Genomic DNA, 14166 nt, shown 5'->3' on the forward strand with positions numbered 1-14166 from the left:
TTCCCTCGATTAAGCCCAGTACTTCTTGTTTAGAAACACGAAACTATAACAAGACAGGTTCTGGGGCACAGGGAGTCCCCGTGGGCTGCGGGATACCAGTGAAGAAGTCGCCTTAGAGCTGGGCAGTGAAAGAGTGGGGCAGAGTGGGCAATGTCTTGCTTTTAAATCTGTAAGGGCTGGGGGCACCCGGGGGGCTCAGTCGGTTGACCTTCCAACTTCAGCTTGGTCAGGATCTCACAGTTCATGGGTTTGAGTCCCTCATCAGGCTCTCTGCTGTCAGCGCGGAGCCTGCTTTGGTTCCTCTGTCCCCCTTTCTCTCTGCACCTCCCCCACTTGTGCTCTCTCTCTCAAAAATAAATAAACTTAAAAAAAATGTAGGGACTGTTATCCAACTACCTACCAATATAACGAAAGATAGATAAAGCTCCCCAACATGCCAGAGCTCCCGGTCTAGCTAGCGACACGAGAATCATAGTCATTCAGATCATATGTGACTCCAGAAATCAACTATCTCGGCATTTCTATTTTATGGACACTTGAATCCCTTTGAAAGTGGCATGCCATCTTTTCAATCCCATAAAATGTTAAAAAGATCATTTGATCATTTTTTATATAGTGAATGATAAAAAAGAACCTGATTTTAAGCAAATACTGTTTAATTTTGGATTCACAAGTAATTAAAGTTATACTAAGAAACTCGTTTTAATCCAATTTTACTACTACTATTCACAATCTGTAAAGACACGTTTTGATATTTTTGTACTTAACAAATGATGCGTTTTGTTGACTTTAAATTGCTTATGTGAGAAAAATTAGAGTATGTCAACAAATTGATTTTAAATTCACGTATTGTATGTGGTCACAGACTGAATGTATATTTATGTTCAGGCGTCAAAAGAGACAAAAACTATTTTCATGACACGGTGTTAATAATTCTTTCATTTTGTGCTTTTTGTATGTGACATATCTTGGGGTTTTAAAAAATAACCTGCAGTGGTATTTGGAGGTGGAGCCTTTGGGAGGTGATTAGGGTCAGATGAGGTCATGAGGGTGGGACCCCAGGATGGGATTAGTGTCTTTCCAAGCAGAGGAAGGCCTCTTCCCCTCTCCACCCTATGCGAGAAGGCAGCCTATCAGCCAGAGGGCTTTCACCAGAACCCCACCATGCCGGCGCCCTGGTCTCAGACTCCCAGCCTCCAGAACTGTACGCAATGAATGTCTGTTGTTTAAGCTCCCCTGTCCATAGCGTGTTGTTATGGCAGCCCGAGTGGACTAAGACATGGTATAGGAGGAAAGTTTTGGTGCTGTTAGGTAGGAGTATAACTATTCACAGTACGGATACTCTATTTCCCCCCCAAAATGCAAATGCAGAAAGGAGATAATCATCATGATACTTTCGCTTTTGCATTACTTTTTCAGGTACCACTAATATCCTGATGTGTGTGTACTATTTGGATCAGTTGAATACTCATCTAAAGGAGATGATCATTCCTCTTTTTTTTTTTTTTTTTTGCTTTTATGGAACCAACATGGTGACTAGCTATACTTCGTTGCGTGACGAACAATGTTGAGTTATGAGCAGCGCCTCTAATTTCTACGGACTTTAATCCAAACAAGGAAGTGTTCGGATGGTTAGTTCAAAGGGGGGAAATGCAAAATTTATGTTCTTTATTAATTGGAAAAAACTGAGGCGGACAGTGCCTTGGGTCAGGTTCCCATTAGCAGAACGTAAGGTGGGGTGTGTTTGCCTCAGATGAGGTGGTGAGGGGGAGCTCTCAGGAGGAGCCTGTGAAATGTGGGGGAAGAAGGGTGGGCCGGGGAAGGAGCTAAGCAAACATGTGGATTCAGGAGAAGGCAGCCTCTCGGCCTGATCCCCTGGGGAGTTCTGGAGTGCGAATACGAGCACAGAGTGCGTTCCGCACTGTTCCACCGAGTCACTGGCTATGGGCTGTGCTTCTGGGGGGACTTCAGCTCCCAGGTGGCTCCACTGAAATCCAGAGCAGTCAGCATTCCCAGCAGTGCGGGGCTCAGCGGCCCAGCCAGGTGAAGAATCTGGAGGGGAATCGACATCATCTACTACAGACGTCATTTCTTCGTCTTATTTGAAGTATGTAGACCCACTAGAACCATCTCGTGAATATATACACTGTCTGTTATGGAATTATGATTACTTAATAATGTTTAACTGCAAAGGAAGCCCCATGAGGGCAGGTCTTTGCTTTGTTCTGTTTAATTCACAGATGGTTCCTTGGTTCCTAGAACAGTCATAGGCACATAGTAGGTTTCTGTTGAATAACCTCTATGGAATGAATGAATGAGGGGGATCCAGAACCTGGGATTCTGAATTTTGGAGCATTGCTTTGTAAGGAATTGGCACCCCTGTATGTACTAGCTGACCCAAATAGGGAGTTATTTTTCTCACAGTATAAGAAATTTGGAAGGGGAGGGAGTCCGGGTCTGGGCAGCACTCTGAGATATCGTTTGTACCCCAAGGGCATTACCCCCAAAGCATTACCCCTATGCATGAGGCTTTCATTCTTGTGTACGTGACAGTCGCAGGACAGCCCTTCCATCTCAGCCCTGAGTCCATTCTCCAGGGCGGAAGGAGAGGGAGGAAGAAGAATCAGGAAGGCCAGCACCTGTATTGGGGGAGAAAACCCCCACATTCCTAGAAATCTCTAGCAGATGTCCACATAGATGCCTTTATCCAGAACTGCGTCATCCGGCCAAGCCTGAATGGGAGGGAATCTAGGATGGCGAGCAGATTGGCTGGTGTCAATGCCATCTGAAACGAAGTTGCAATTGTGTTAGCAAAGAAGAAAGGGGTAGTGGGGAAGCAAATGACAGTTGCTGCCACTGTAGCAAAACTGCACAAGTCCCACGGGTGGTTAAAAGTGAATGCCCTCTCTCAAGGGCAAATAAAGGCAAAGTAAAATAAAAATGGAAAATAATTTGAAAAACTCCAATCTTTTCTCCCCCCCTCTTTTTCGCTTTCCCCAGCCTTTTATTATGACTTTCCTAGCAACTGGGGGTGAAGTTCTCCCCAAAGTCAGTAGGAAATCATTGAAACATGTTTCAAAATAAATACAAATGAGCCTGTAATCCAGGCACTTGCTTACCACTTTTTTTCTTTTAAAGTTTATTTATTTTGAGAGAGAGAGAGCATGTGATCTGGGAAGGGGCAAAGAGAGAGAGAGCGAGAGGGAGAGAGAGATTCCCAAGCAGGTTCCGCCCTATGAGCGCTGCGAGTGCAGAGCCCGCCGTGGAGATGGAACTCAGGTCCACCACCTGAGCCCAAACCAAGAGTCCGACGCTTAACCAACTGAGCTACCCAGGCGCCCCTACCACTTTCTGTTGAAAGAATTCTTGGACAAGGGTTTATTTTCGTCTTAGTAGCTTGATATTTGATCTGTACACTAGTGAGTGTGTAGGACGGTCACTTTTAAAATTCTTTTCTCTTAAGTAGAAAACTCAGACTCCTGGAATGTTTCTGCTCGTGTTGCTGTTACCGTAGGAGACTCCTAGTGCCATCGTTCCTTACGGTGAGTCTTGTGTTTCTCCATGGAGAAGCTTTCATTATTTCCAGACTCTTATTGAACCATTATGAGGCCGTCGAGACAGGATGAGAAATAAAAGTGTCTACTTTGTGCACTGGGCTGTTATTCCTGGATCTTTACAGTTGAGGCGGAGAAAGAAAACACCTCCGAAAAAAAATAATTTAGGAGGCATGGCTGGTCGGTTGTCTCACGTTTGATCCCAGGAGGCCTGTAGTTCATGCGCAGATATGAGAAGGGTCACCAAGTAAATTTTGGTAACGTATTTTATTTAAAAATCTCCCGCTGACAAAATCACCTTTCCCACCAAGCGTCACCTCGGTGCACAATTTAAAGGCTGGCCTGTCCAGTAAAGTGCCTTCGAGCCATGAGCTCTGGATTTTCATTTAGAGTTGTTTCTCTGAGTGGTCATGCTGGGTTTGAATTAGCGTGTTGACCTCTTCGTGCCTTTGTGTTCCCCATTCATAAAAAAATTGGCTGTACTTTTTCGTCGTATTGATGTGGAGGCACAGAGTCAAATAACCTGACCCTGAAATACTTACCTCACACCACCGGCAGCATTTTCCAGGGCAAGACAGCATTTCTGCAAGTAGATTTGCTAGGTTGATCAGAAGAGTCTCACCGTTCCTTACAAAGAACCAGGCTTTCACCCACTCTTGCTAATTAGCTAGATATTATTATTTTTTGTTTGTTTGATCTAGTGTGTCTTATGCAATATCATATATTATTATCTCAGTGAGCTTCCTGTGGGGTTGCTAACTTGTTCTACACCCACGTAAAATACTTTATTCTCTGGTTTTCTTATTAGATTTACTAACATGTCATTGTACTATTACCATTTAACAGCCCAGGAAGAAGAAAGAACACGCTATTATACAACTCTTGGCAAAGCCCACATCAACGTAGGGAAATCATTAAGCTTCAGAAATTTTTTTTTTACTTTTATTTTTTTATATTCAACTTACTTAACATACAGTATAGTCTTGGCTTTAGGAGTAGAACCCAGTGATTCATCTCTTACATATGACACCCAGTGCTCATCCCGACAAGTGCCCTCCTTAAAGCCCTTCACCCATTTAGCCCATCCCCCCACCCACTTCTCCTCCAGCAACCCTCAGTTTGTTCTCTATATTTAAGAGTCTCTTATGGTTTGCCTCCCTCTCTGTTTTTATCTTATTTTGCCTTCCCTTCCCCTGTGTTCATCTGTTGTGTTTCTCATGTTCCACATGAGTGAAATCATATGATATCTGTCTTTCTCTGACTGACTTATTTCACTTAACGTAATATCCTCCATTTCCTTCCATGTTGTTGCAAATGGCAAAGTTTCATTCTTTTTCATCGCCGAGTAGTATTCCATTGTGTGTGTGTACCACATCTTCTTTATCCATTCATCAGTTGATGGACATTTGGGCTCTTTCCATAATTTGGCTATTGTTGATAGCACTGCTATAAACATTGGGGTGCATGTGCCCCTTCGAATTTTTGTATCCTTTGGATAAATTCCTAGTAGTGCAATTGCTGGGTCGTAGGGTCATTCTATTTTTAATTTTTTGAGGAACCTCCATACTGTTTTCCAGAGTGTCTGCATCAGTTTGCATTCCCACCAATGGTGCAAAAGGGTTCCCCTTTCTCCGCATCCTCGCCAACATCTGTTGTTTCTTAAGTTGTTAATGTTAGCCATTCTGACCGTTGTGAGGTGGTATCTCATTGTGGTTTTTTTGATTTGTATTTCCCTGATGATGAGTGATGTTGAGCATTTTTCCATGTGTGTGTTTGCCATCTGGATGGCTTCTTTGGAAAAGTGTCTGTTCATGTCTTTTGCCCATTTCTTCACTGGATTATTTGTTTTTTGGGTGTTGATTTCAGTAAGTTCTTTATAGATTTTGGATACCTACCTTTTATACAACATGTTATTTGCAAATACTTTCTCCTATTCTGTCGGTTGCCTTTTAGTTTTGTTGATTGTTTCCTTTGCTGTGCAGAAGGATGAAAGACCTAAATGCGAGACAGGAAACCATCAAAATCCTACGGGAGAAAACAGGCAGCAATCTCTTTGACCTTGGCCACAGCAACTTCTTACTTGACATGTCTGTGGAGGCAAGGGAAACAAAAGCAAAAATGAACTATTGGGACTTCAGGAAGTTTTTTTTTTTTTTTTTAATGTTTATTCATTTTGAGAGAGAGCGGGGGAGGGGCAGAGAGGGCAAGAGAGTATCCCAAGCAGGCTCCTGCCGTCAATGCGGAGACCAAGACCCACGGATGGACGCGAGGCTCAAGCTCACGAACTGCAAGATCATGACCCGAGCCCAAATCCAGAGTCTGATGCTCAACCGACTGAGCCACCCAGGCGCCTCGAGCTTCAGAAAGTTTTAACTTCCTTGTACCCAATTTCTTAGCATTCATCCAAGGTTTGTGTTCTTCCCTGAACCCCTCATCTGGTTAAAGGACGTAGAGGGGAAAAAGGGGAGCTGAGGAAGGGACAGAAATCAGGCTGAGCCACAGCCGCTTCCGGTGCCTGCACTTACTTACATCAGTGATTCATCAAACTAATGGGGAGTTCTAATTCGGTGCTTTGCTCCCCTTAAGCCCTGTAATTGCGGTGTCTCTGAACCCAAAGGAAACACGCTGTGCTCTGCGTGCCCAGGCGCATAGCTTTTAAATCTTCATAACTCTGTAATTACTACAGCGCTTTCCTTCAAATCTGGCTCAATTTCACTTCCTTAATGAGCACTACGATCTTGATAAAGTTTGCAGTTTGCCGCCACTGCTGTTCACAAGGACTCAGTCCCAGACTGATAATGCGAGCTGTAGATGGCACTCCCTCAAGTTCCTCTCAAAAAGAGCTGGTTTATTTCAGGACCACCACAGTCAAAAGCACTTCCTCTGGGTCAAGGCCAGCGCTGGGTGTTTTCGTCCTCGCAGAAGGGAGCTTGGAAAGCAAATTCTGAACAGTTCCGGAAAAAAGGGGAGGTGCTGGTGGGGGGAGCTTATGAGCCCTTGGGGAGTGGCTGTTTGGCTTTATTAGCGCCACGTGCTCTAGAGACGTGCTTCATTTTACCCAACTGAAGACTTTCCTTTATAGTAAATATATTAAAAATCGACTTCCTCTTTATAAACTCAGCCCTGCCAAAGAGTGAAAATTACAAATCAGCTTTAAAGAAACAACACAATTTCCACATTCTTTCTCCTACCAACTGGTTTCTAGGATTTTTCAAAAAGACTTGTTGGAAGGGCCGTTTGATGATTCTAGTCAAAAGCACATCTCCTCTTGCAGCTGGCTGGAGGGGTTCTTAATTCTGGCCACTGTTTTCCTTTCAACCGTGTGCTCACGCTTGGTCTCAGCTTTAGTTTTTCCGTCCCTGAGCTGTAAGAACCTGCACTGAAGCTAGCGTTGCTTTTAGAATCCCTGTGTGCCCCCCAGACGGTGTTAATCGCTCTGGGATTCTGACTTGCACTTAATTCTTATCTCTATTATAGCTTGCTGGCCTTGTACTACCATTATTTGTTTACAAGTCTATTTACTCCACCCCTTGAGAGCGATGTTTAGGTCTTCTTTCCTTTTATATCCCTGACAGCCAACAGAGGTCTGAGCACCCAATAGATGTTTGCACTCAGTAAATAAAGCTTCCAGGAAATGTTTGTTGCATAACCAGAAGAAAGAATCAGTGAATGAAACTTTCTTGTTTGCTATCACCATCTGCTTTAACTCTGTCGTTATTTTGATGTATTTGGAGTTCTGACTAGATCCAGATTTGGCATGTTTAAAATTATATTCAGTTGTAAAATGTGAGGCTACGGGTCTTGAAGATAAGAAAGAACTCAACATTTCTCCCATTGGAAACAATGTGAATAATCAACAGTTCTTTGCAGGGAAGATAAAAAAGCTGGTTCCAACAGTCTTTGGATTCATAGTCTTTGGCATTTTGGAAAAACCACTTAATAGCATCATTTTTTTTTTCCTGCCCATGTTTCCCTGTCAGTAAAATACAGAGAGAAACCCTTGCCCTTCATACCTGATGGACTAAATGAGGATTCCTGAGGAAGAAAAGCACAAACTGAAACAAAGGACAACCTTCAGTAGGGCCATGCGGTCTCCCCTCTAAAAACGATACACACGATAGTTGTCAATAGGTATGTCCCTGTGCTTATGGCTTCATATTTTTATATATTAATGAATTCCTCCCCCTGGCGTTTCCTGGGGACATACGTACACAAAGCCAAATTTAAGGTTCTTGAACCAGAAGAACTTGGGCTTTTGGGTTTCAAAAACGAAGCCCTGAAGGCTTTGGACACAGTGTTTCTGCTGTGAACCATAGCTCTGGGAGAATGCGTGCTCCTTCGGACAAGGGGGCCGACCCCACGGGCTGCTGGCTTCCTCCCGGGAACCAGGAAAGCCCGAGGAGTCAGGGAGTTGGTCAGTGTCAGAGATCAGAAGCTAACATAAAACTTGGGAGGACCTCCTGGGGATTGTGGGATGGTAGCCTCCTGGCGTGGGCAAGAGAGGAGCCAGCAAAGTCTTCTGCAGCCCTTCTGTTGACTCTGCGGATGCCTCCTTCCCACATGTTTCGTGCCTCTCTCATCTTTCGCTTTTATCTTGCCCTACAGTTGTTTTTCTGTGCCATAACTTTATTTGCGGGTGCAGTTCCAGTATTGGATAGCCATGAGCTCCAAAAAGGTTTCTGCTTGAATGTGAACCACATGTCTCCCCAATAGTTTCCCGGGGAACTACTGGGGAGTCATACGGTGCAAATGGCAACCTTTCCCTCCTCCTCCAGCCATCAGCTGCCCACTCGTGAGTCCGCTCTTCGTCCTTCGGCAAGTACAACGCACCTCCGTGATAAGATATTTGAACATTACATTTTAAGGACAAACCGTGTTCATTTACTTTCAAGTTGTTGCTTTTTCCTTATGTAAACCTGACATATTTTTCTATCTGTGAAGTGGTTTGGGTAACAGGTTGGGATGGAATGCTCGTAATTTTTCCCAATAAAATTAATGAAAACGCTTTTTATTTAACAGCTTTTTACTTAGTGGCAGGGCTTTTAGGAGTGAATTAAAATGATTAGGTGCGGAATAGGTGCAATTGGGTGGAAGAAGGGAGACTCCAGTCACTATAATTACATGATTATGCTAACAAGCTCATGTATCTCCTGGAATTTCCTGGACAAAAGAAATATTTTTCAAGTATAAATAATGATGGTGCAGCATCAGGGCTGGGATATTTGAAACAGAACAGACATTTTCGGTGAAGAACCTCTCAGGAATCTGTTCTGTTGCTTGCGAGGCTCTAGAGGAACCTGACTATTGGCCCTGGTTCCTACCAGGCCGCAGCGGGCAGGAGCAGAACTGTGGGGCATTGTGACATGGACGGGGGATTTCATTCATTTTACCATGGCGCTAGGTCTATGCTGACTGAACATTAGCGTCTGTGGGGAAATCGTCCTGGTCTTTGAGCCACATGAGTTTGCCGGGGAACAGGCCATGGGGTCATTTTCAAATGCTGCCTTTTCCGTTCCATTTTGGCTACAAGCTCATGGTGGTAAAGATGTACGCATGGTGGGGGGGGGGGGTGGCGTGCATGATCAAGAGAGGTGAACACACACATAAGTAGTCTTATGCCGATACCAGTCTGGCTGCCAATACCAGCCCTGATTCCATCAGGTTTTTTGTGGGAAAGGTCAGAGTAAAATGGTGCAATTGGGGATTTGAATAAGAAAGGCACAGCTCCTGTGGAAAACTCATCAGCATTAAGTACATTCATACGTGGCACCTGGGTGGCTCAGTTGGTTAAGCATCTGACTGTTGATTCCAGCTCAGGTCATGATGTCATGATTCATGAGACTGAACGCTGGGTTGGGCTGTGCACTGACAGCGTGGAGCCTGCTTGCGATTCTCTCTCTCTGTCTCTCTCTCTGCCCCTCCCCCGCTTGTGTGGGCACTCTCTCTCTAAATAAATAAACATAAAAAAGAATATTCATACATCTCATCATGATTACATGTGGTTGCTACGCTTTTATTGATTTCAATATTTCAGTTCTATACATTAGGAACCAAATTGAAGACTGTGTGTGGGGGGTGGCTGGGGGGTGGTAAGCCACATAGGGAAGGGGTACAGTGAGGCCGGGGGGTTGTCTTAAAGCTGTGCTTTTTTTAAAAAAAAAAATGTTTATTTTTGAGAGAGAGAGAGAAAGAGAGAAAGCAGGGGAGGGCAGAGAGAGAGGGGGACAGAGGATCCAAAGCAGGCTTCCCGCTATCAGCAGAGCCCCATGCGGGGCTCAAACTCAGGAACCTGGAAATCATGACCTGAGCTGAAGTCCGAGGCTTAATTGACTGGGCCACCCAGGTGTGCCCCTTAAAGCTGTGCTTGCAAAGCTAACACCTAGTGTCTATTTAGGTGGCGTTACAGACGTATAACAATCACCTTTCTAGAGGCGATTTTATTCGTACCTTACAGCAGACTGAGAGGGAAGGAGCTCAAAAGCCAAAATCAAAGCTTTTAATTTTGAACCAAATGGCTTTGCCAGCACATGACCAGGAGCCCAGGAGATTACAAAGAGAGTTTTCCTTTTCGCATGGTTGAACTGTGCTTTGAATTCATTTTGAAATCTTAACTTCGGTCTATGCTGACCACTTTGGGGCAGACACCAACATCCCTAGCCTGTTCTTGAACTTAACTGCCCCCTGGAATCCTCCCAGCTCCTGGGCCTGGAGGAGGATTCCTCCTCCCCTCTTCTTCAGTCTCCTCTGGCGGTGGGCAGGGGCCCTGGGGTCCGGGGCAGGAACTCAACAATGTCCAGAAGCTCCCCTTAGGAGTATCAGCCCCACACCACTCACTGCCTACATCAGGGCTCATCTGGGCCCACTCCACTGGCCCCCTGAGGCTATTAATAGGACACCGCTGGGTGAGGGGGAGTGAGAGGCAGGGCAGACTTGCCACAGGCTTGCTAACTGGATGCCTTTAAAACCCCTCATTGTTCTTTATGCCTCCATTTGTTTAGGGAGGCGTGTGTGGCTTGGCCACCTAGCAGAACTCATGTTCAGAATTTTGAACATATTAACAAGTAAAGCTAAATTTGAAAACAACCAGCTCTAAGCTTTTTAGATTCTCGAGATTAAAAAAAAAAAGAAACTCCTAAAACATCCTTTTCCAAAAATGTTTTCTTTCTTTCACTGTTTGCTTGGAAACAAAATCAAATTTGCAGTTGCAGGAAATGTACGATGACCCCAATGCCCTTTACTTAGACACGTTATTTTGCTATATTCTTTTCTTTGTACATGGACATTACTGTTATCATTATTCTTGCTGTTACTGAGCCATTTGTGTATACCTTGCAGACATCACGGCTCTTTGCCCCCAAATTCCCACCCTGGATCTTTTACGAACAAGGACATTCCCTTGCCTTTTTTTTTTTTTTTTTTTTTTGTAAAATAAGAGAAGGGTCTGTTGAAGCCTTTATAACCAAAGTGTGGGCCGGTCCAAAGTGCTGACTGTGGGGCCCTGTGCAGGCTTCCACTAAAGGCAGGGAGAGAGGAGGCACCAGGGCAGGACTGGAGGACTTTATTGTTGCCATAAAACATATTTTTTCCATGTTCTCTTCAGACACATGAAATGAAGGCTGCATTCCCAAGATCTGGCTTGTGGCTTTAGAATAAAAAAAAATATTTTTACAGTATTCTTTTTGGAGGGATGAAAGCATGTGTTTTATTAACATTTCCCAAACTCTTTTTTTAGGTTTTAGGCTGACAGCATCCAGCCTGCAGCCCGCTGCAATCGAAATACATGCATTTTTAGAAATTATACCTTTCAGTTAGCTGAAGGGGAAAACTTTCTTCTGGGAATCATCATCTCGCCGATAAAGAACTCTAAAATCCCTGTGTGTGATCAGCACAGTAGGGTAACGCGCAGGCGATCCGGCTTATCTCACCTAACGTGTCAATGAGTTTTGCAAGCAGTTTTCTGGGGCTTTCGCTCATTGGTGGTTTGGGCCTCATTCATGATATTCTTTAGAGACCTGGCCCAGCGCAGGCGGCGGAGAGTTGCCTGGGAAGAGGTATAGACCGCACCCTGGCCACTCTGGGAAGCGCCCGAGCCCCAATACCTCCCAGCGCATCTGTCTCACTGCGCTCACGGAGCCCGGGGCTCTCCGAGGGGCAGCCCAGTTTTTCCTGCTAAGAACCCAAAGGACTTGCTCAGAGCTGGAATTCGGCGAAGCAACTTGCTCCAACACGCCAAATCTGCCGCATCCCCAGTACCCCACCCTCCAGCTTCTGCGCTCGCTACCCACAACCCCAGCCTCAATTTGAGGACTCCCCGCCCCCACCACGCTGAGAGTCTCTATCCTAACCCCTTGGGTGCGAGGAAGTGTCTGCGCGTCGGAGCGCGCCGGGCGCGGCGAGGCCACCAGTGACTCCCAGCGGCCGCACAGGGCGCTGCGCCCCCCTCGCCCCGGCCTCCCTCCGCCCTGCGTCCGCCCCGCCGCCCCCGCACCGCCTCCTGCGCCCGGGCTGGAGGCGGATTCCTCTCTCCGGGTTTTCAAAGCGCCTTTCCGAAACCTCCTCCCCGCCCGCCCAGAGAGGGAGTGAGATCCCGGGCGCAGTCGCTCCCCGGGGCGGCCGAGGGGCGCGCGGGGAGAGGCCTGCGCCGGGGTACTTTCAAACTGAGGCGCGCGCACACACTCACACCGAGACACGCGCGCACACACACACAGACACACGCGCACGCACACACACACACACACACACACACACACACACACATACACGCCCATTTATATAGGCGGTGGCGGCGGCAGCGGCCGGGGCGGCGGCAGCGGCGGCGGCGAGGCAGGAATGATGGAGCTGAGCCAGCCGACCGGGGTTGGAAGCAAGTGAGGAGAGCCCAGGCGCACCCCCCGGATTTCCGTGCCCGGCTCTTGTCATCCTACCCAGGGAACGGGGCGCCCGGAGGAGGACCAGGTGGACTGATTTGCTAGAGGGGCGGGGAAGAGGAGGAGACCAGGTGAACGGAGGAGCCCCAGCGTACCCGGACCGCCCGGTCGCGCCTTTGCCCGACTCCCGCTCCCTCTCCGCCCAGGTGGGCGCGCCCGGTTACCCGCTCGCCAGGGGCTCTTTGAGGAGACGGGAAAGTCGCGGCCCGGCTTCGCGGGATGCCTTTCGCCAAGAGGATCGTGGAGCCGCAATGGCTGTGCCGGCAGCGGCGCCCGGCGCCCGGCCCGGCGGAGGACGCGAACGGAGGCAGCGCCGAGCCGCCGCCGCCCCTGCAGCCGCCCGGCCGACGGGACGAGGCCGTGGCGCCCGGGCCGGAGGATCCTCCCCGTGTGCCCCCCGCGCCACCCGGGCCGCCGCCGCCCGCCCCGACCGACCAGGCGCAGCCGCCGCACGGAGAGGCGCCAGCAGCCGGCGAGGAGAGCGCGGCGGGGGTCGCGGAGGCGGCGGCCGCGGCCGCGGCGGGCGAGGCGTCCTCGGCGGCGGCCGCGGCCGTACTGCTCATGCTGGACCTGTGCGCGGTCAGCAACGCCGCGCTGGCCCGCGTCCTCCGGCAGCTCTCGGACGTGGCCCGGCACGCGTGCAGTCTCTTCCAGGAGCTTGAGAGCGACATCCAGCTGACCCACCGCCGCGTCTGGGCGCTGCAGGGCAAGCTCGGTGGCGTGCAGCGCGTCCTCGGCACGCTGGACCCCAAGCAGGAGGCAGTCCGTGAGTACCCGCGCCGTCCGCCCCTCCGCTCCGGCGCCGCACCCTCGCGCCCTCCCCGGTCACCGCAATCCCCGCGCCGCGGCCGCTGCAGCTTGCACCTTACTCTCCCTTCCCCACCCTCCCCTCCTCCGGGACCCACCCCAGCCCTCCTCTGGCTGGGAGTTCGGGCTGGGCTGGAGACAGGGATGCAGTCGCGGCGGGGAGAAAGTTAAAGGGGCGGCCTCGGAACTCGCGGGCAGCCGCGGGCCGAGAGGGAGCGTGTATGGGGACCCGGGAGGTGGGGGGGGGTCTGTCATTCATCTCCGGAGCTCATCTACCCCGTCCCTCCCCGGGGGGGGGGGGGCGGGGGATTGGTGCAACTTCTGTGGTTTCCAGCCTCCCAGCCCCGAGCCCTATGTAGTACCCCCCCATGCGTGTTTGGGGGGGCTCGAGGGGTAGCGAGCGTCCTTTTAGGGGGTTTTGTCACTCTTACTGTCACCACAGGGTCTGCGCCTAGCCCCGAACTTGTGCCTTGAGCTGGGGTGCGACGCAGCGCGGCGCAGCACGCCTAGCAAGTGAACTCCAAAGCCTCTGCTCCAGCCTTGTGGCCCGGAGGGGCCACGGGAAAGGGCGTGGAAGGAGGAGTGGCCCGGGCCCTGGAGAGATCCATGAGCTCCCTGTGCATCTTTTCGGCACCCGCCAGCGCAGGGTTCCTACTAAATGGCTCTGTGTGCCATCTGCCTTCGGGGCATCCCGGAGGCGTGTCCCCGTTCCTGCCTCCCCCCCCCCGCCACTCCTCCACCGCGTACTGTCACCCAAATCCACCCGCGTGTGGAAGACCCTTGGGCATCTTTGCTGCCCTTTAAGTTCACTCTTGCGACACACTAGGGCTCCCACTAAATGTCATTCTGTGTCATCTGCCCTCCCAGAGGCGCTCCGG

The 14166-nt window shown here is 49.1% G+C and overlaps 1 protein-coding gene and 1 long non-coding RNA gene across 3 annotated transcripts in view; both read left to right on the forward strand.

Moving 5' to 3' along the window:
• Positions 1 to 1533: 1533 nt before the first annotated feature.
• On the forward strand, positions 1534 to 8565 carry LOC131502601 (uncharacterized). The gene is made up of 2 exons (XR_009257090.1): positions 1534 to 3542; positions 5537 to 8565. It is a non-coding gene; the product is annotated as an uncharacterized LOC131502601 (long non-coding RNA).
• Positions 8566 to 12061: 3496 nt separating this feature from the next.
• Positions 12062 to 14166, forward strand: part of NHS (NHS actin remodeling regulator) — a 342975-nt gene continuing 340870 nt past the window's right edge. For both annotated transcript variants that reach the window (XM_058713140.1, XM_058713141.1), the window contains exon 1: positions 12062 to 13247. In XM_058713140.1, coding sequence (XP_058569123.1) covers positions 12701 to 13247 — 547 coding nt within the window. In that variant the 5' untranslated portion in view covers positions 12062 to 12700. The remainder of the gene's footprint in view (positions 13248 to 14166) is intronic.

This window comes from Neofelis nebulosa, chromosome X, assembly GCF_028018385.1.
Source record: "Neofelis nebulosa isolate mNeoNeb1 chromosome X, mNeoNeb1.pri, whole genome shotgun sequence".
Taxonomy (NCBI): domain Eukaryota; kingdom Metazoa; phylum Chordata; class Mammalia; order Carnivora; family Felidae; genus Neofelis; species Neofelis nebulosa.